The sequence below is a fragment of the Tasmannia lanceolata genome, unplaced genomic scaffold, assembly GCF_043159265.1.
Source record: "Tasmannia lanceolata isolate RefF3 unplaced genomic scaffold, GAP_Taslan_0.1 ptg000018l, whole genome shotgun sequence".
NCBI lineage: Eukaryota > Viridiplantae > Streptophyta > Magnoliopsida > Canellales > Winteraceae > Tasmannia > Tasmannia lanceolata.
The window spans coordinates 40,890,654-40,912,371 of record NW_027518695.1 but is presented as its reverse complement, the minus strand read 5'-3'; the positions used below and the strand labels follow the sequence as shown (position 1 = coordinate 40,912,371).

The 21,718-nt window shown below is 39.5% G+C and overlaps 3 protein-coding genes and 1 non-coding gene across 4 annotated transcripts; 3 read left to right on the top strand and 1 right to left on the bottom strand.

The window, feature by feature from the left end:
• Positions 1–890: 890 nt before the first annotated feature.
• LOC143850333 (cytochrome P450 84A4-like) lies at positions 891–1,304 on the top strand. Its single transcript, XM_077359591.1, has one exon. The coding sequence runs from the start codon at positions 891–893 to the stop codon at positions 1,302–1,304; it is 414 nt and encodes a 137-aa protein (XP_077215706.1).
• Positions 1,305–1,400: 96 nt separating this feature from the next.
• LOC143849408 (Cytochrome P450 superfamily protein) lies at positions 1,401–3,132 on the top strand. The gene is made up of 2 exons (XM_077358413.1): positions 1,401–1,808; positions 2,376–3,132. The coding sequence occupies exons 1-2, from the start codon at positions 1,521–1,523 to the stop codon at positions 2,457–2,459; spliced, it is 372 nt and encodes a 123-aa protein (XP_077214528.1). The 5' UTR covers positions 1,401–1,520; the 3' UTR covers positions 2,460–3,132.
• Positions 3,133–11,171: 8,039 nt separating this feature from the next.
• LOC143850332 (uncharacterized) lies at positions 11,172–19,910 on the bottom strand. Its single transcript, XM_077359590.1, has 5 exons — positions 19,704–19,910; positions 19,490–19,616; positions 19,205–19,399; positions 11,411–11,543; positions 11,172–11,205 (listed from the first exon to the last, which is right to left on the bottom strand). Exons 1-5 carry the CDS (start codon positions 19,908–19,910, stop codon positions 11,172–11,174), a joined length of 696 nt encoding a protein of 231 aa, XP_077215705.1.
• Positions 19,911–21,216: 1,306 nt separating this feature from the next.
• On the top strand, positions 21,217–21,323 carry LOC143852162 (small nucleolar RNA R71). Its single transcript, XR_013236727.1, has one exon. It is a non-coding gene; the product is annotated as a small nucleolar RNA R71 (small nucleolar RNA).
• The last annotated feature ends 395 nt before the right edge of the window (positions 21,324–21,718 follow it).

Genomic DNA, 21,718 nt, shown 5'->3' with positions numbered 1-21,718 from the left:
GGCCTTAGTTTTTTGAATTTTTCCTATTGTGAAATATTTTTCCACCTTATGCATAGCTTGGATGGGGCCCATCATTTCATACCATGTTTTCATGGTGTGTGGCTCACCATCTCCACGCAAACCCATGTACGTAGTGGGGCCAACTGTTTAGTTACAATTTATTAAGGAAAATAAGTACCTTGTACTAAGAATATATATGCGTTAAATAGAGAAATACGCACAATTTTCTTAATACTCTTCAAACAACTTCATAAATATGTTCTAGAAGCATTCGTCTCACCTAATAATTCGCAAATCCAATCTTCATAACTACAATACATCAAAACATGAAAAATTGTCGAATAAAATTGAGCAAATTTTCTGTATGCAAGAAAATATAAATGTTTTTCAAATTGGAAGTAATTTGAATTTTAATTTGTATGAATTTAAATTTTTTTAATTTATAATAATTTTTTGATTATTTTATAACAACTATTTTTAGCCTTTTTGCTCCCCTTGGCCAAAAATCCTGGCTCCGCCGCTGCCCCTCAAGTCCATGCTACTCACAAGCCTCATGTCTTAATCTCTCTCCCTCACTTGTTACTACACATTAACTCTTCTGCAGTAGTGGTCAAAATTTTCCACGAGTGAGCTATAATGCATTCTTAAAATTGAGTACCCCTCAACTCCACGCTACTCACAAGTCAAGTCTTAATCTGTCTCCCTCAATTGTTACTGTACGTTAAATCTTCCAAAAAGGCGGCCACAATTTTCCATTTAAAATTTGAAAACCTACACAATTTTCCAAAAAGGCGGCTAGAATTCTCTCTGACCATTTGTTACTATATATTTGAACTCATATTACATTCAACTCCACACCGCCTTCCTTCCATCGTTACCACAAGGGAAAGATGGCAGGATCCGATCTGGCTAGGGAGTTTATATCAAATTATAAAATGTGGGCTTCCACTACAGTATTATTGATTGCATGGTACGTATGGATGGCCAAGAAATGGAGCAAGGAACATTTCCCTTTGCCTCCAGGCCCACGAGGGTTGCCCTTGGTTAGATTCCTCCCCTTTCTCGAGGAGGAACTCCATTGTCAATTCGAAAAATTAGCCAAGATATATGGCCCTATCATGAATGTCCGACTGTTGAACAAGAACGTCATCGTGGTTAGCTCCCCAGAGTTAGCCAGAGAGGTTATGAGAGACCAGGACCCCATTTTTGCCAACCGCGATGTCACTGTCGCAGCATTGGCCATGAACTACAATGGGGCCGACATTGGGTGGGCCCCACTTGCGCCTCGTGCGCAGGATTTGTAGCCGAGAGTTGATGAGCAACAAAGGGCTAGACAATTTCTACCCCCTTTGGCGAAGGGAGGTTCGTCAGGCGGTGAGGGAGATGTATTCAAAGATTAACACCCCCATCGACCTATCGGAGATTACGTTTCAAATTGTGTTGAACTTGCTTATTAGTACAATGTGGGGTGCAACATTGGATGGAGAGGGGAGATGTACTCTCGCTAAGGAGTTTGGTCAATGGATGATGCTTTGGTGCTTCAAACTAAGTTCAATGTTTCTGATCTTTTTCCTCTTATTGCCCGGTTTGACGTTCAGGGGATTGTGCGAGAAATGAATAAGTTGTCGGTTTGGCTTGACAATGTTTTTGATTCCATTATTGATCAACGGAGGAAGATGGATAGCGCGGAAGGGGGTGATGAAAAGAAGAAAGAAGGCAAGGATTTCATGCACTTGCTTTTGCAGTTGACTGAGGATGAAGACCGGAAAACACCTTTCAATGTAACCAACATGAAGGCAATGATACTGGTAATCTCTCTCTCTCTCTCTCTCTCTCTCTCTCTCTCTCTCTCCGTTTAGAATGTCAATTCAGAACTTTCCTTTTTGGGTATGGTGGATTTCAACTTTGTCGCGACTAATAAGTGGATCACCCAAAATCAGCCCATTCACTTTTCCTAAAACAGCCTCTTTTGAGTATTATACTATGAGATGCATAGAAAATATATGCTGAAATGTGGGAGATGATTTTTTTACGTCTAAACGCGTTGTAAGGGGGGCGCATTATCCTACAAGGGGTGAAAAATCATTTTAAAAATGTGCGGCTGTCGGATCAAATATCAAGGGCGGGCTGATGAATAATGCTCATTCTTCATATTAATTTCTTTACAAATCAAAGTTACTCAGCATAATAATCCACTTTCTTTCTGGTTGTAATTCATGTGTAGATCCCAGTTTACACAAATAGCACTCAAATCTAGTCTCTCTTTCTCTCTTATGTGGCAACGACTGGTTTAAAATCATGGCTGGCCATATTAGAGATGTTAACATTGCTATTTACAATGCATTGATTATTGTCTATATCAACCGTGTTAATAGGACCTATTGGTGGGAGGAACCGATACGACATCGACAATGGTAGCGTGGTCCATGGGCGAGTTGCTGAAGCATCGACAATGGTAGCGTGGTCCATGGGCGAGTTGCTGAAGCATCCTCACATAAAAAGAAAAGTCCAAGAAGAATTAGAACAAGTTGTTGGGAAGAATAACGTAGTAGAGGAGTCTCATTTGCATGAACTCCATTATTTGGATGCAGTGTTGAAGGAAACCCATCGCTTGCACCCTGCCCTCCCTTTCTTAGTCCCCTGAAGCCCAAGTGAAACGTGTGTCGTGGGTGGATATAGAGTACCCAAGGGCTCCAAAATCTTTGTCAATGCATGGGTAATACACAGAGACCCCATGATATGGAAAGATCCATTAGAGTTCAAACCAGAGAGGTTCTTAACTGAAGAATTTAAAAAATGTGATATTAGAGGCACAGATTATCGTTTTATACCGTTTGGATCGGGGAGAAGGACAAGCGTAGGACTCCCGATAGCGGAGAGAACGTACCCTTATGTATTACCTTCTCTCATTCATTCGTTTGATTGGAGGTGGCCGGACGGGACAGACTACGAATTTGGAGATAAGTTTGGGATTGTTACTAAGCAGGCAGTGCCTCTGGTCGCCATTCCAACTCCAAGGCTAAACAACCCAAAGCTCTATACTTAACATTATTGGCACACCCTCTACCTCTATTTCACTATGCATGGGAGTTATTCACAATAGTGTTGCTTGTGGTGTTTAGCAAATCTCTATTCGGGTAATTAATCTTGTAACCGTGGCGTGTATGTTGTTGTTCATTGCACTATGGTGCAATTGCCTTAGTTGCTTCCTGTCTCGTTTTCTTTTCAATAAAGTTTTACCAAAGCACCTCTAGTGTGAGAGGTTGGCTTTTAAATAAAGTTTTACCAAGGCCTTTTTACAGAGGTTAAAGGGAAGTATTTACATTGTATGTGAATTGTCACAAATGCTTTAAATTTTGGGAAAATTACATATACACCCCGTGTGGTTTCGCCATTTTCCGCTTTAAACCCTGTGATTTGGAAGTTATCAACAACACCTTGTAGACACCCCATTTTGACTAAGCCCTACACCTTCCCAGCTCGTGCCAAATCCATCTGAATCTCAGCATTAGGGTCCCAAACTTCACCCTAGGCTGGATTCGGGTCTCTTCTAACCTCCTGCAAAATTTCATCATGATCTGAGCGCGTTTGCCCAGCAAACGGGCTGAATTGGTGTGTGTAGTGTAATGGGGGGTGGCCCACTAGGTTTTCATTTTACCCTAAAAAAAAACAAAACCTTGTATTTTTGGGAAAATTCAAGTTATCCAAAGATCCTAAGTACCCATGAATACATTTTTGGAAACCTTAAGACCCCAGAAAAATCCCTGCAAAATTCCAGAAAGATCCGACGAAGAAATTCGAAAAAGACAAGTGGAGTTAGTGCAGTTATCAAGCGTGGGGAGGGTGCATTAGCCAGCTGGGGTCGCGCATGTGTGCGCTTATCAAATGGGAGTGCCGATATCAACTGCCCAAATTTATATAAATATCAGCTTAAGCTCTCGTTTTCAAAGAAATCAAGGTTTTTTCTATTTTTTTAGAGAGAGAAAATCTGAGGTGAGAGAAAACAGATCTTGCCGAAACCCTCCTCTTCCGATCACCTTCTCCGGTCAAGTTCCGGCCAAACCCCGGCCATCTACGACTTTGTTTTTCTTATTTGTTAACTTCTTCTCATCTCTGTTGCAAACCCTAGAAATTTTTAAATCCAAGCTTTTCCCCCATTATTTTTACCCGATCGATATCATCTTCTCCGATCGATCAACGGCAAGCTTCCGGTAAAGCTCCAGTTCTTCTCTTTTTTTTTAGAAATCGGATCTGCACACACACACACACAGGGAGAGGAGAGAAATTCGAACAGAGAAAGAGAGAAAGTTTTTTTTTCCCCAAATCCAGTTTTTTTCCCCCATTTTTTTTTTTTTTTCTTTCGATCAATTTCTTCTCCGACCAAGCTCCGATTGAGCTCCGGCCGGTCATTTCTCCAATTAAATTCTTCTCTTCCATCGTTAAAATCTTCTTATTTCAATAGATCTTTGACATCATCTTCCAAACCCTTTTTCTCCGGTAAAGTTCCATCTTCTCCGGTGAGATTTCACTCTCCGGCCGGTCATTGTCAGCACCTCCATTATCTTCCCTACCCGATCACAGATTACAGATCCTTCAGATCTCGTTTTTCCCTAACAATTTTTATTTTTTTTCAGATCGTCTTTTCCGGTCATTCTTCTGTGAAATTCCAGCCGGATTTCTGCCATTTTTACCATCAGTTAGCTTCTCTCTATCTCTTTTTCTTTTTGCTAAGCCCTAACTCATCCAAAACCTCAGATCTATAAAAAATTAGAGCATCAGAGAGAGAGGGAGTAGATCCGAGTCATATTTCTTATTGTCTCTTCAGGAAATCCTAGATTTAAAACATTCTTCATCAAATTCGGTCAATTTCTCGTCTCAGTTTTCATCTGGAAGTTAGAAGCAAGAAGAAGAAGATCAGAACAGAGGTTTAAAGAAAGGGGATCTAATAAACTTGTAAAAAAATTTGGCTTCAATTTCATCTTCTAAGCATATATTGAAAGGATTTTTGAGAGAGTCTGTTATCTGCCTCTGTTTTGAGCATTGAAATCTTCCTCTCCAGGTATTTTATTGTATTTTTAATATTCCTCTTATTTTTCTGTTTCATATATTTGGAGAATTCATAATGTCCAGTTTCTTGTTTGAATCTAAGTAGTGTATAAGCTATAAACTCGTTAGCTTCATGAGGTAATGGTATCTTGAGGAATGTGGATACAATTATGGACGTGCTGTCTACGTATTTGATCTATTTTGTCCCTTTTGTGAATTTGAGAAAAATCAAAGTGAAGTTGAGTGTCCATATGTCCATATGTATGTGTGTAAGTGTGTAGATGGGCGTCTGTCACATTAGATATGTGTTTTGTTTTGTCTCTAGGATCGTATATGTTTTCAGTCCATTCATTTATAGTTTAATTCTATGTATGTTTGTATGTCTGAATTATCATGTGCTATTTTACAAGCTGTTCGTAGGGTGTATGTACCCAAACAGATGGCTATCTGATTGATTGTAAGGAGCTTTTGGGATCTATTAGTGTTAACATTTTGGAATGTTTGTCAAGACAAGACTCATCCGAACAATGTCTTGAATATCCATCAGTATGCTTTTATGCTTTAACTTAGTTCTAGAAATGGATTTTATAGTCTTAACAGATAACATGCATCACTAAACAAATTTAATAACATCTCCAGATAAAGCAGATACTGATTCTTTTCCAATAGAAACTGCAATTCATTTTCATGAGGTTGAGATTTTTTAATTTGACTTGTTTTCAACCTTTTGATGCATTCACAAGCTCACAAATGAGAAATGAACCTGAAACATTGGAACAGATGTTCAGAGAAGACATGAATTTTATTGGGAACGTTTATGGATTTGTTGTAAATTCTGAGTTAGCTTTGGTAGATGATACATTTAAAATCATTGCATGTACCAGTTCTATGTGATGATAAAGAGATAATACTTTTTTTTTTACTACTTTTGAAGACATTCTAGGTAGTTTAAAACTGCATCCTATGTCTGCTTGTGATGGGATATATTTAGATTGGCATCTTTTACTAGAAGATACATACAATCATGATATTTGTTCTACTTATAGAAACATGTGGGAGGTGATAGATACTTATGGTACAGCTTATGAATTCCAACCTACTGATGAACAGTCAGAATTGACTTTGTTTTATGCGATGATACACTTGATGGTTTAAATGTTTCACATTACGAGGAAGTATTCAATGACCTTCCTGATAACATTTATATGGTTAATGAATTTATTACTAAAGTTACTTCTCCTACTCAGTTGCTCAATGATGTAAAAAGGAGGCCTAAAAATGAAGAAACAGCACTCACTAAAAGTTTTAAAAAGGATTGTTTGTTTTTGGAGTCTATGTCACATTTCAATGAAAATATCTTTCTTACTTAGGCTAATTAGTTTCAGGAGTCATCCTTGTCATAGTTGAACACCAAAATATTATTTGGAAAGGTTGACATAATTACTTGGTAGATATGCCCATGCTTCAATTAATTTTTCTTATTATTTTGTAATGCTCTGTTGATAAGTAATAGGGAGTTTAGTAGGTATTTTTATTACTTTAGTATTTGTGTGGCTTCATTGTGTCCATATTTATATGTTTTAGAACTTTCTCTTTAGTTTTTTTTAAGTTCATTTTCATTTTGATTTGTAATATCATTGCATATATATTCCTTGATAAAATCGTATCATTGTACTATTAGTTTTGATAATTGCCATTTTAGGAATTTCTTTAGATTCATCCCTATTCATCGCCACGGCGATGAAGGCGATAGCCCAAGCCCATCCTTAGAGGGATTTATTGGATCATGATAGTACCCTCTCCCCTCTTCTTTCCTCTTATTTAATTTTGAGTTAGATTCTGAAGATAAATGGATTGTTCAGGTGAGATTATATCAAAGCTTATTATACTCATTCATTTTTTATTTAAATAAATTGTTAATAGGAAGAAGGAGATCAGATGACTACTCTATTCGATATTATCGACATGAGTACTGTCTGATCTCAAGGCGGGATTAGAAATATTATCATGTGCATTTGATATCAGATGATTACTTTGACATCATCTGATTTCATTGGAGTCCCCGCATTGGGGTTTGTGGTTGGTTTTGAAGTGTTTGATATTGTTTTTCTTTTACTTTATTAGGCTATCCAGCGGCTGGTCTGGATTAATTAATGTTATTTATCATTTTATGATTGCCATAGATTGTATATTCTTTTTATTGAAAATTCTTCTTTGCTTAGCACTTGATTTATTTTTATAAGAATAGAGTGGAATTTGCGATTATCTGGTAGCCTTTTCTTCTCTCTTTGACAGACTAACACAGTCTTATAGATTGCGGTTAATTTTCTTTAGATACTAGAATCTCCTTTTCTTGTAGGGCGATGAAGGCGTTAGCCCAAGCCCATCATTAGGGGACTCGCTCAGTCCAAGTAGCACTCCTCTCATTTATTTAAAGATTTGTCCAAGTCTTTATGGTGTGTATCCCCTAGAAATTAGAAATCCATTCATTGCAAGGGTAATGAAAGAGTTCTCTAGAGCCCTCTCAGGGAGACAGGCTATGTCTCAGACAGAGAAAGTTGTATCCTTTAGAGACAAGCTTTGTCTCATTAGTGAGTCCATCCTTAGGAGACATGCCATGTCTCGTCATCACCTCTCTTGGAACTCATCTTTGTGTTTAGGAGTCTCACCCAATCTCATTCTCTTGCTAAACCTCCTCTTCGTGCGTCTTTTGGTTTTGAGATAACACCTTACTCGGCTTGGCATCATACCCCGACCCTTATGGGTATTGGGTTGCACATTTGTTGCACCCTAGGGCTAGGTAGCTGTCCGGCCCGGCTGGGTGTTTTTACCTTTGCCAAATATGCACAAGGTCTCTTTTTCCTTGTTAACATTTTTCTCTATCCTACCTATGTGTCTAAGAGACTTACCCAGTCTCATTCTCTTACTAAACCTCCTCTTTGTGCATCATTTGGTTTTGGGAGAACATCCTACTCGGCTTGGCATCATACCCCGACCCTTATGGGTATTGGGTTGCACATTTGTTGCACCCTAGGGCTAGGTAGCTGTCCGGCCCGGCTGGTTGTTTTACCTTTGCCAAATATGCATAAGGTCTCTTTTTCCTTATTACTTGTTGAGCTTTATCTTAGTTTAATAGTCCACTAGCATAGGAATCCGTCCTTAGCTAGAGAGTCTGTTTTTCTTTCAGGAGTCAGTCCTATCATCATAGGGGTTAGGATTCTATCCTACCTCTCATCAAATCATGTGTTTTTCTATCCGCTCCTGCAAGGTATAGGATGCTGTCCAACCCTTGCAGAGTTGTTATTCTGTTATTTTCCCCCGCAAAGCATAGGATGCTGTCCAACCTTTGCGGGATTTCAGGAGTCTGTCCTTCCCTTATGATGATAGGATTTGTCCCCCTTGAGTCAAAAACACTTAAAAACAACAAAAACATCTGAAAAACCAAAAATCTCAAAAATCTTGAGTCATTAGGAGTAGTTAGGAAATCTGTTCCGAACTACGTTGGCTTGATCCCTTTCAACAGGGTACGTAGTGCAGCTTGGGATCCACATCCCAAGTCCAGCCAAACCTTTTAAAAATAAGCATTTTAAATCTTTCAAAAATTACAAAAATCTTTCAAAATATTGTTTTTTCGAAAGGATCTTCCTCTAGAGTTAGGAGGTTGTCCTAGTTAGAGAGTTTTTGAGTCGGGAGTTGCTCCCTTGTTCGTTGTTTGTTTGTTGTGTGTTTTATTTGTTTGTGTTAGAGTTAGGAATGAGTCCTAGCTAGGAGTTTTACACCTCCGTCCGGTCAGTTGGCGATCCACATCGCCAATTGATGACTAGGTCTAAGATGCGATAGATCCTACTGTTTTTCTTAGGATATACAGCCTAGCTACACATAGATTATAGGAACCACCTGCATTAGCTTAGGGCTAACCTGCATTTAGTTAGGGCATATAGGGTGTCCTAAAATCTACAATCCATTGGAATTTAAATAATCACACAAGAAGCTTTAAGAACTAGTCCGGTCTTTTAGATCGAGTCTAGGATAGAAGTCTAGATGTCTTAGGCATCATAGCTTAGAATAGGTGCGAAGAACTACGTTGCCTTGATTCTCGTGGAGGCGGGGATACGTAGGCTTCTTTGGATGAACATCAAATCATCTAAAGACTCGGGCCTAGGTATAGATTAGAGTCTTAGGGTTGTATGGTATCGAGTCATTTTCTATGTTTTGCAGTGTTTTCTTACTTTATTGCGCAGACCTTATACTTTTTTGGTGTGTCATGCATGTGTTTGTTCATCAGAACTTAGGTGACACATGTTTCTTTTATTTTATATTGTGTGTCTTTGATTTCATCTCCGAGACATGCATGATTAGATAGACGTCTTCTCGGAGATATTCATTCCCATTTCATATGATTTTCGCCCAAAATTCTTCAAAATTATTAAGTAAATGGCATAAGAGACCAGGTGTTTGCACTTGGGCGGATGAGGTGCTCTTTAGACCTTCCGAATTCGTAACCAGGCACGAACCCTATTTTATATCTCTGGTTATCCGTTGCAACAGAGCATAGTATGGGATCCTTGGCCCACTTTCCTTGGATGGCGACTCTTCTTTGTTTAAGGTACGCCTCGAATCTGGGCTAGTCCCCGAATCGAGAGGTATCCCACCTTTGTTCGCCACTCATGCTGTGAGAGGCACATTCTTTCGAGAGTTCCTTGGTAGAGCTCTCCATTCACGTGGATGATCGTGAGACTTAGCTCTCGGATCGGGGTCCACACACCTCCTCAACTTTCCTTAGGTTTTTTTAACGTGAGGGAGTGGACGGAAAGGGGGAAATGACTATTATGACATCATCTTCCCCAACTGAAATTAGGGTTTTCATACTTTGAAACTGAAAATTAGGGTTTGATTCAAACCCTTGTTTATTTATCAACATAAACCCTCGATTTAGGAGTTTTATTTGTCTTCATTCACATCATTATCATGATTTGGACATAAACGCTACTATTTTAGGGATTTTTTATTTTTATCAATGTTTTTTTTCTTGAAATGTGGGTTTGATCTAGCCATGGGGTGGTTTCATTGTCTGTGGTGGAGGTGACGGGGGTGGCCGGAGATGGCGGTGGCCGCAGTGGGAAATGGCGTAACCCTAATCCCTTTGTAAATGGCTTAAAACCAGTGATAAAGGGTATTTCTGTCCTCAAAATATTAATCATGGTCAGTTTTAGTCATTCCGTCAGGTAAAACTAACAGACCGTGAATAGAGGGGGTCTACTTAAAAATGTCAGGAAGTTGAGGGGTGTCTTTGGTAACTTCCAAACGACAGGGTTTAAAGCGGAAAATGGCCAAACCACAGGGGGTCTATATGTAATTTTCCCTTAAATTTTTAACTAAGAGTCACTAAAATAAAAATAAAAGTTTTGCCATTCTACCCCTTTACTGGCTTGCGTACCTACCGATAATCTACATAATAAAAAAAGTTGCCACGTACATCCCTTTTCACGCCTACTCTCTCTTTCCACTAGTCTCATCTATTGAACTGCTGTGCCAATTTTAATAGATTTTATATATGGTTTAAGGATTTTTTTCATAATAATAGATATGTTAATCATTTTTATGGGGGTAAGTTGTGTTTGGGCACAAGGCAAGTCATGTTTGGTAAAAAAAAAGTAAGTTGAGTTTGGTCACGGACTAAGTTGAGGTTGGTAATAATATAAGTTGTGCTTAGTAACAAGGTAAGTCGCATTTGATCACAGGACAAGAAAGTGAGATTTTACCAGGTCATGACCGCTCGTAAAAGTTCCATTATCTACCAGTGAAAGCCCCGACGGATTAAGGTCTGTCCATAGTCCAACACTAAATGAGGTTTCCCCAAAGCTTGTACCGGCAGATATACAGGACCACCGATGTATATATATGCCATTACCTACGGTCCTGAACGCCACTATATTTGTTACGCCCTAGATCTGGGATCCAGGCAGGGCATATGACTGCGTTGCACACATGCAAGTTGAACCTTGCTCCCTAGTCTCATTTCGGGTCAACTCTTTCGCTGTTTCATTGACTAGAGCTAAGGAGACCACATTGAAATCAAGAGATGCAAATGGGTCCCATCCACATTCATAACTCCCTTTTCATTTTCAGGGAGTTTGAGCCATCCATCGGTAATGCCTTCTGCAAAGCATTGCAAAAAAAAACATAATTGTTAGTATTATGGCTCCAGGCATGGTGCCATTTGCGAATGATGTGGCCCTCTAGCAACTTTAATTGTTTATCTTTAAGTAGATGATCAAATATCTGCTTGCTCTTAGTGATGTCAAAGGAATACTGCTTACCAGTATCGTAGTAATTACTTCGGTCTGAGTGAAAATACTAGCACCTGCCAATGGAGTTCTCATTTGGTTTTAGTGGCCTAGCGACGTCCTTGCAGATATAGGGCTTGTTACCTACAAGTTCGGCCACGCTTATATCAGTCTGGTCAAGATGTTCCTCATCATCGAGGTCCATCTCGGCTTCAGCAAAAGTTATCTCATAGTTAGAGTCCCTGTAATAAGTTCCCTTTGACGAGATCTTTCTTTGTTCTTGAAATACACCAAATACCCCCTTTAGTAAATTCGTCCCTCTCATTTAGAGAGGGCATTTTTGTCCTTTGGGTTAATTAGAAGTTAGGGCTTTTAAGAAAGCCTATAAATACCCCTTTTAGAGGATTTATGCAGAGTTTAACTAAGCTCTTGTGCAGCAACCCTAGAGGAAAATTTTCATGTGAGAGAGGGTGGAGAAGCAAACTTGGAAGCCTAGGACAGCGAACCAAGGTAAGATTTCCATTCCTGAGTAGTTTTAATCTTCAATAACCCTAAAAAGTTAGGTTCCGCTGGTTGAGAAGTTTATGTTCGAGCATACAATTATGTTTGGGAAGATTATATTGGTGGATCTAGGGTTTCTTGGGTTTGATCTTGCCTTTGGATCCCCTTCGAACTTGAGATCATCTCATTTTGACCTTGGGAGGTGAATATATGTGATTTTGACCTAGATCTTGATTTCCACCTCCGATCTCCATTAGGGAAATTTCCAGTGACCAAGTTGGGTTTGATGGATTACTTTCGTCATATGGGGTCAATCGAATCCAACCGTTGTTGATTCAGATGAGTATTGGCCATGTTTGAACCTCCCAATGTTTTAAAAATTTAGAAAAATACGATTTGTGTACTGGATAGTCGACCAACGAGGGTCAGTCGACTATCCAGTACCTTGCACTGTGAGTGTGCTCTCTGGATGGTCGACCAGCCCTGCTCGATTGACTATCTGGCAGGGGTAGTCGACCAAGCAGTGCGTAAAAGCCCTGTTTTGCTATTTTGATTTCGGGTTTTGAGTTTTTAGTACTTAGATGCATCTCTCTTGTTCTATATTGATAATAATGAGATGAATTATGTTTTTAGGTGACCGACCTTGAGTCCGGAAGAGTTCGGAGGGGACTTTTGAGGTACGTAATATCGTACGACTTCAGTGCTTTAATCCTCAAACCCGATTGTATTCCCCTTTTGCTTACAACTTGTATACCCTTTTCTTTATTTGGAAATCTTAATATGAATTCTGATAATCGATTTGGGTCTTGCATTCGTAATCTCCTCACCATTGAGATTTGTAGAACCTTGTGGCTATTGCTATCTTGTGGATTTCATAGTAAATAGTGTGCCCTGTAACAATAACCTCCTCATGGAACCTAAGGGTAACTTTGCCATAAGCCTTTTGTGCTCTTTGACCTTATTGATGTATGTGGACACTTCATGTGGAGGCTTAGGATTATACGGGCCCTACCAATTGGGGCTAGTGCATTGGATTATATGGGCCCTCACCAATGGGGCTAGTTCGTTGGCTATGAGGATCCCATCAGTGGGATGAATCGTTGGCCCTGTCGATAGGTATTTGATATTAGAAAACTAGTTTCGACACCATGGGCAGTCGGTGATAGAAAGAACATGCCTTTTGAACTAGGCCTATTACCTTGAAGTTGTATTGCTCTAGGTGTAACTATATTCATTGATCTCTCATGATATATGATCCTCTTTGATTTGATACCTTCGAGCTATGACTTTGCCGTCCATGCTTCTTATTTACTTTGATGTACTCATTGCAGTCATCTTTGATCCATGATAGTGCATTTCTTGTGTAACTCTGTACTTCGTTTTGTACATATTGTTTGACCCTTTCTGTTACTAGCATGCATAGACCGAACTGTTGTAGCACATTATTATGTGCTGGGTTTCGGATGACTATGGTTTTTAATAAATTTTCAGATTTTGATCCTTGTGGTGTGGATGAGCGAGCGGAGGCGTGATATCTTTATTGCTTCGTTTGATTTCATTTGAATTTGGAGATAGTGAGTACAGTTTTATGTGTTTGTATGAGACTATTTTATTGTTAATTTGGGAAATGCGAGAGAGAGAGAGAGAGAGAGAGAGAGAGAGAGAGAGATTTGATTATTGAAATTCATGTATGACCTTTATTTACTTTTGGGATTTAATCAGCCATGGATGGATTTGATATCATTTTTCTAGCCTTGTATACTTGTGGAATTCTCTTTGCAGGTAAACGACGTTGTCATGGCCTAGACCTTTGTGACGGTTTGGGGCGTTACAGATTTTCTTCTTTTATCAAGCTCTCATATCTGGAAGCCTGAGAAGCCAAATGGTAAAGATCTATAAATTCTTAACCCGCTAAATTTTTCCTCAATTCCAGACTAAGCCCATTCTGGGCCAACTTTACATAGTCGGTCGGTTGTAGATTAGAGTGGCATCTATTCATAGCCCTTTTGAATCAGGCGATGCACAGGTCCACTAGCTCATTGAGCAACAGGCACAGCCTAGCAAAGTCCGCAATATTTACTTCAAGCTCAGCCCAATAAACTAGAAATGGAAAATAAATTCCATGTCCGACCACGTTTCGACACTATTTTGTGGAAGACTAATATACCAATTAAAGGCCGCTCCACTGAGGAAATTGGGGAAAAGGCCGAAGTTTATACATTTCATAGCTTGCCTCCCCACATTGGGCTGTAAAAAACGGCCTATATGCTCAACGATGGATTGGTTGTCTTCCAAACAAAGTGAACTCCGGAACCATGTAACGTCGAGGGTACGGGTAGTACTAATCATACCAGTCGGGGTATGGTTTTCTGTACGCTGGCCTATTAATTTGTGTAAACATTGGACCGAGTTGTCGTTAAATCATTTCCATAACCTAATCTCTGTTCAGGCAAGGATTCTGGGGGATGTAATTGCCCTGAACAAATGGTTAACCCATCCTAGGATCACGTGGCACCAATTTCTCCCCAGCTCCACCTTGAACTGGAACTCCCATAGCCACTTAGGGGTTTGGAGGTGGTGCACAAGGATGTTTCTGGTTTTTGTTCTCGGTTACACCAGTCCATTTTCCATTCGTCACACCACCACTAAGATCGGTCGTGCCTTGATTTGGCCTAACGGTTCTAAGGTTTGGTCAATCTGCCACTGAGGATCTCGCATGTTGTAGAGGTATGGTAGAGGCAAAATCACCACATATAGTCAGGTTTGGTGGCAGACTTACCCTAGTAGTGAATTTTGACTTGAATCTCTCAAGGCAAATACAAAGAGGCCACTTGAAGGGCTGCCTAAAAGAGGATTCGGTCTGGATAAAATATGGACCTAGCTTAACCTGATTCCACCCTCCGACTGAGTAGTAGCACTCGCTAGCGTAGCCCTATTATATGGTAGCTGTGGGACAGGCTTGCTACTCTGCCAAATGGGCGGCTGTACTGGCACGGTGGTCGTCATTTTGTCAGACAATAAGCCAAGTAGTCTATCTACTTTCTTAGAAAAATTCTCGCTAGATGACTGAAAGGGATGTTTTTCCTTGATTTTTCTTCTTCTTAGCATATTTTCCTCGGAATTCCCAATTCTAACCCTGAAACACAGAAATAACAAAAAATACTTTAGTAGCACCGCTTTAATTATGAAAATATGCATGTTTCCTATACTACCATTCACACATAAATGTGTTCATCAAATTCCCCCATACTTGAACTTTGCTTGCCCTCAAGCAAACAAGAAGAAAAATAAAGAAAAATAGAAACAAAATAAAATCCTAACTCACTTTCGTAGGAATCACGATTGCACTTAGCACGTGCAACAAGCCTTTGAACCCCTAGGTTACCCTAGTGGACGAGTTGTGTCTCGTGAGTGTTTGCAGTGAATATGCACACAAAATTCTGAAAACAAACTTTTCTTTTCAAATCCCACTATAGAGTAAAGCCAAAAATTTCTAATCTTGTTTCTTTGATAAATTGCTCAAAATAGAAGAACAAGAATACCCCCATACGTAAACTTTGCATCCTATTCCAAGTTGGAAAAATTAGAAAAATATTTTAATTAAGGAATCTTCTTTTGAATTTTTCCTACTCATCTCCCTTAAATTTGCTTCTAATGTAATCGTACCATAAAAGGAATTTGATTCGGAAACTTCGTAGAAAATTTGCAAATTTATATGGTCCACCACACTTCCCACTTTTTCCATACTTTCTAAGAATAGAACTCACTTTTTTGTAATCTTCTACTGCTTTTGGCGTGAATGACATGCAGGGCATGCACCAGATACCCAGGCTACTAAGCAGTGTCCGACTAATCTTTGATTTGCATATGTCATAGACATTGATGCATATGAGTTCAAACTTTACCTTTGATTGCGTGCAATGCTTTGATTTATTAAGCTTTCTAATTGACCCATGTATGGAGTTTTCAGTCAGTTGCTCTCAAGCCAGTTGGCTTTAAGGAACTAGGCATAAAAAACCCTTCAGACTTAATAGCTCAAGTCAAAAAGGCTACAAATCAAAACTATAATCAAGAAGCAATCTTTCTAAAAATCATTCTTTCTTTCTTCTGTTTCAACCTTTCTTTCCTTTTTATCCATACCATATAAAAAGCAAGTTTCTATTTCTATTTCTTATTCAAATCCTTTTAAAAAGAAAGATTCCAAAAGAAAACAAAACTAAGAAAGGAAAGTATTCTTTCTAATTTTTCAAATTCCAAAATTAAAATATCCACTAACTTTCTTTCTTAAAATAGGAAAACAACTTTCTTTTTAAGAATACCAAGTTCTTTCTAATTTGAAAAATTACCAAAAACAAAAGGAAAAGAAAATTTCTAACTTTAACAATAGAAAAGATTAGAAAAGAAAGTTTCCAAAAGCTACCCCCCCATACTTGATTTATGCATTGTCCTCAATGCGTTAAAAATAGAAAGAAAAATATGAGGACTAAAAATAGAAAGGAGGGTACATACCGTATTTGTTTAAGCATGATTCGAATAGGAAGGTTCATGGAGCTCCATGACCTCTTCCATATCCGGCTTTGACAACTCAATAAACGGCTTTAATCTTTGACCATTAACTTTAAAAATCTCACCACTGCGTGGATTAAGAACCTCGACCGCACCATGGGAGAAAATTTTATTAACCACATATGGTCCATCCCAACGAGATCTTAACTTACCTGGAAAGATATGCAATCTTGAATTGTAGAGAAGCACTTTTTTGCCCTCTTGAAATGATTTTCTCAAAATATGTTTGTCATGAAAAGCTTTTGTCTTCTCTTTATAGATCTTTGCATTCTCGTACGCTTCATTGCGCAACTCCTCCAATTCAGAAAGTTGTAATCGCCTTTGAACACCTGCAGAAGACAAATCAAAGTTTAGTTTCTTAATAGCCCAAAAAGCTTTATGTTCCAATTCAACCGGGAGGTGACAAGCTTTGCCACACACAAGGCGGTAAGGAGACTGACCAAGATCAGTCTTGAATGCCGTCCTATGAGCCCACAAGGCATCCACTAGCCTAAGGGACCAATCTTTGCGGTTTGGATGCACTGTCTTCTCTAAAATTTGCTTAATTTGCCTATTTGAAACCTCCACTTGGCCGCTCGTTTGAGGATGATAAGGGGTAGCCAACTTATGAGTAATACCATATTTCTTCATAAGGGCTTCAAAAGGTCTATTACAAAAGTGTTTACCCCTATCACTAATGATCGCACGAGGAGTACCGAAGCGCGATAGGATGTTTTCTTTTAAAAACTTGACCACTACCTTGTGGTCATTGGTTTTGCAAGCAATTGCTTCAATCCACTTTGAAACCTAATCTACTGCAAGAAAAATATACAAATTCCCAAATGAATTTGGAAACGGGCCCATAAAATCGATACCCCACACATCGAAGATTTCTACCACTAAGATCGGGTTGAGGGACATCATATTTCGCTTAGTAACTCTTCCTAAGGATTGACATGACCTACAAGCTTTACAAAAATCAAAAGAATCCCGAACAAGACTAGGCCAATAGAAACCACATTGTAAAACTTTGTGTGCGGTTTTCTTTGCACTAAAATGGCCACCACAGGCTTGATCATGGCAAAAAGATAGAATCGATTGGTGCTCATGATTAGGCACACATCGTCGGACAATCTGATCCGAACAAGTTTTGAATAAATAGGGATCATCCCAAAAGAAATACTTTACCTGTGAGTGAAACCGGTATTTGTCTTGGTTGGACCAATGATCCGGTGTAGCACCTGTAACCAAGTAATTCACAATATCCGCATACCATGGCTCACTAGAAATAGCAAACAATTGCTCATCAGGGAAGTTTTCATTAATTGGACCTTCGTCATTCTTTGCATTAGGAAGTCTAGACAAGTGATCGGCAACCAAGTTTTCCGTACCCTTTTTATCTCTAATCTCCAAATCAAACTCTTGAAGAAGTAAAACCCACCTAATGAGGCGAGCTTTACCATCCTTCTTTCCAACAAGATACTTGATTGCCGAATGGTCGGTATAAATTATGACATGCGATCCAATCAAGTAGGACCTAAATTTTTCTAATGCAAACACAACCGCTAGAAATTCTTTTTCCGTAGTGGTGTAGTTGAGTTGTGCATCATTGAGAGTCCTACTTGCATAATAGATGACATGCGGTAATTTATTAAATCTTTGGCCCAAAACGGCTCCTATGGCAAAGTCAGAAGCATCACACATAATTTCAAACGGTTCGGCCCAATTTGGTGCCTGAATGATGGGAGCCGTAGTTAACTCCTTTTTTAAACACTCAAAAGAATCGAAGCATTCTTTGGAAAACTCAAAATTTTGATCTTTTGCTAACAAGTTGGTTAGAGGCCTAGCATTTTTAGAAAAATCTTTTATAAAACGCCGGTAAAAGCCCGCATGGCCTAAAAATGATCGAATATCCTTCACACTTTTGGGCGGTGGAAGATGGACAATGAGATCCACCTTGGCTCTATCAACCTTAATTCCCTCTTTAGAAATCACATGTCCTAGAACGATGCCCTCTTTTACCATAAAATGACACTTTTCCCAATTGAGGACAAGGTTATTTTCTCTACTCCTTTCTAAGACCAATTTTAAGTGATGTAAATATTCTGCATAGGTGGAGCCATGAATAGAAAAATCATCCATAAAAACCTCTAAGAAGGTCTCCACCATGTCAGAAAAGATACTCATCATGCATCTTTGGAAAGTTGCCGGTGCATTGCATAACCCAAAAGGCATGCGTCTATAAGCAAACGTTCCAAAGGGGCATGTGAATGTCGTTTTCTCTTGATCTTCAGGAGCTATGGGAATTTGGTTATAACCGGAATATCCATCAAGAAAGCAATAATACTCACGACCCGCTAACCTTTCTAACATTTGATCAATAAAAGGCAAAGGAAAGTGATCCTTCCAAGTAGCGGCATTAAGCTTTCCGTAGTCAATACAAACCCGCCACCCCGTTTGAATATGAGTAGGAATGAGTTCATTGGTGGCGGATTGTATAACTGTGACTCCCGACTTCTTAAGCACTACTTGAGCGGGACTCACCCATTGACTATCCGATATGGGATATATGATCCCGTTATCTAACCATTTTAAAATTTCTTTTTTGATGGCTTCCTTCATCACAGGATTAGCCCTTCTTTGAGGTTCCCTTGAAGGTTTGAAACCCTCAATGAGGTTGATGTGGTGTTGCACAATCGAAGGGCTAATTTCTTTGATGTCGGCCATTGTCCACCCTATGGCTTCCTTGTTATCTTTTAACAATTTAATGAGTTCCTCCTCTTGAGTGGAGGTTAGATCCGCAGCAATTATTACAGGCAAAGTACAATTATCACCAAGAAAAGCATAACGTAAAGAAGAAGGGAGTGGCTTCAAGTCTAGCTGTGGGGCCTCTTCAATGGAAGGCTTTGGAAGCGATGTGGCTAATGGTCCCATGGGCTCTACGTCTTGAATAGCAAAAGTTTTGGAAAAGAAATCATATCCTTCATCATCTCCTAGTGCATCCAAGCATTCTTGAAAACCTGCATCAAAATTGATGTCAAAATTAGTCATAACATCTTCAGGAAAGGCATGCAACATATTAATATCTTCATGAAAATTGGGTTGCTTACCTAAGCGAAACACATTGAAATCTACTGAAGTATTACCAAAGGAGAGTTTCATTAGGCCATTTCTACAGTTAATGAGAGCATTGCTAGTAGCAAGGAAAGGCCTCCCAAGAATGATAGGGATTTGATCCTTGATATTAGCAACAGGTTCCGTATCTAATACGATAAAATCGACGGGAAAAAGAAAATCTCCTACTTTAATTAAAACATCCTCAACCATCCCTTTAGGTGTCTTTATGGATCTATCCGCCAATTGGAGAGTGACGGTGGTTGGTTTGAGGTCTCCTAGTCCTAATTGCATATATACAGAGAATGGCAAGAGGTTCACACTAGCACCCAAATCTAAAAGAGCATGCTCAATTTTAGTGTTACCAATAGTGCAAGAAATAGTGGGACATCCCGGATCCTTGTGCTTAGCCACCATCTGTTGAGATAAAATGGAACTTATATTTGCGGCCAAGAAAGCCTTCTTGGGTACATTAGTTGTGCGCTTTTGTGTGCACAAATCTTTCAACACTTTGGCATAAGTAGGGACTTGGGAAATCGCATCTAATAAAGGAATGTTAATTTGCACTTGCTTAAACACATTTAATATTTTATCCATGGCATCCACCTTTTTATTATTAGCAAGTCTCCTTGGAAAAGGAGCTTTAGGCACATACTCCTTTGCAGGTGGAGAAACTGCCTGCTCTTCACTTACCTGTTTGGGTTCCGCAATCGACCCTGTTGGAGGGGAGTCTTTTCTTACCTCTTTGGATGTATCTTGTGGATCTATAGAAGGTTTAGATCTGACCTCCTCCTTGTGGTAATCTTTACCACTCCTTAAAGCATATACGGCATTACATTCATTGGAGGGCTCTTGCGGCGGCAGAATTGGTTAAATGACATTCAACTGATTCGGCGGTACCTGTTGATTCACATTCATATTCACGTTCCTTGGATTAGGAATGGGTTGACTTGGCATCTTCCCCTTTTCCCTTTCATGCAACGCCATGGCAAGTTGGGAGATTTGCTTCTCCATGTTGTGTTGGCTTGTCATGAAAGTGCTAGTGAGAAGTTCTATGCTTTTTTCTAAGGAAGCTATGCGTGCCGACTCTCCTTGTTTTTAAAAACCCGGCGGTTGCTGATTTGAAACATTATTAATCATGGGGTTTTGAAAAGTAGGAGGGGAAGGCCGAACAAAAGTGGGAGGGAAGGTGGGCCTAGGTTGGCCGAATTGGCCTTGGCCTTGGAAATTAGATGGTCCACCTTGACTCCATGAAAAGTTCGGATGATTTCTCCATCCCGAATTATAAGTGCTAGAATAAGGATTATTAGAATACAAAGCACTTACATTCTCATTAGAATTACCAAATTTAGCAAGAGTTGGGCACTCTTCCATAACATGGTCCGTGGCTTGACACCAACTACACATAGGAACACTATGTGCAATTTGATTGACTTGTGAAGGTCCTTTGACAACTATGGCTTCTAGCCTTTTGATTAGGCTATCAAGATGGGCCTCTTTTGCCACGGCACCCTCTATTAGAAATCCCTTACTTGAAGTGGCTCTCTCACCATCTTGAGTGGATTCCCACTCTCTTGTTTTTTCTGCCAAATCAAGTAAGAAGTTCCATGCCGCGGCCTCATCCGTGAAAGATGTAAAACCGTTAGGACACATGGATTCAAGAAGTTGCTTTGTTTGGTAATCTATGCCCTCATAAACAATTTGGCATAAGTGCCACAAATCAATTCCATGGTGAGGACACTCTTGGAGTAGGTCTTTCAACCTCTCCATAAACTTAGAAAATGACTCTAATGACTTTTGTTTGAATTGTAAAATATCGTTCCTAAGCTTATTAGTTTTATGTAATGGAAAAAACTTTTTTAGGAAAGCGACGGCGAACTCCTCCCAAGTGGTGATGGAGTTCGTTGGTAAGCCATAGAGCCACTTTTTGGCTCCATCCTTGAGTGAAAACGTAATAAACCGCAACTTTACCGCATCATCGGTAAGTTGTTGCAACTTAATCAAAGCACATACATCTTCAAACTCACGCAAAAATAAATAAGCATCCTCCGAAGGGAGGCCATGAAAACGAGGAAGCAAAGAAATAAATTGCGATTTTAGCTCAAAATTATTGCCCTGCGCAACCGGCAATCTAATGCAAGAAGGTTGCGCGGTTCGGGCCGGATAGAAGCGATCTCGCAAACTCTTGGGCGGCTCTTGTTCTTCCGCCATGACTACTTGATTTG

Bases quoted from the DNA above. Each gene is read 5' to 3' on its own strand.
- LOC143850333 (XM_077359591.1), top strand. From the start codon at position 891: ATGGCAGGATCCGATCTGGCTAGGGAGTTTATATCAAATTATAAAATG.
- LOC143849408 (XM_077358413.1), top strand. From the start codon at position 1,521: ATGGATGATGCTTTGGTGCTTCAAACTAAGTTCAATGTTTCTGATCTT. The intron at 1,809-2,375 runs GTAATCTCTCTC...CCGTGTTAATAG, and splicing joins ACATGAAGGCAATGATACTG to GACCTATTGGTGGGAGGAAC.
- LOC143850332 (XM_077359590.1), bottom strand. From the start codon at position 19,910: ATGGTGGCTAAGCACAAGGATCCGGGATGTCCCACTATTTCTTGCACT. The intron at 19,400-19,489 runs GTAAGCAACCCA...ATTTTGATGCAG, and splicing joins TTTCAATGTGTTTCGCTTAG to GTTTTCAAGAATGCTTGGAT. The intron at 11,206-11,410 runs GTGCTAGTATTT...AATGCTTTGCAG, and splicing joins AATGAGAACTCCATTGGCAG to AAGGCATTACCGATGGATGG.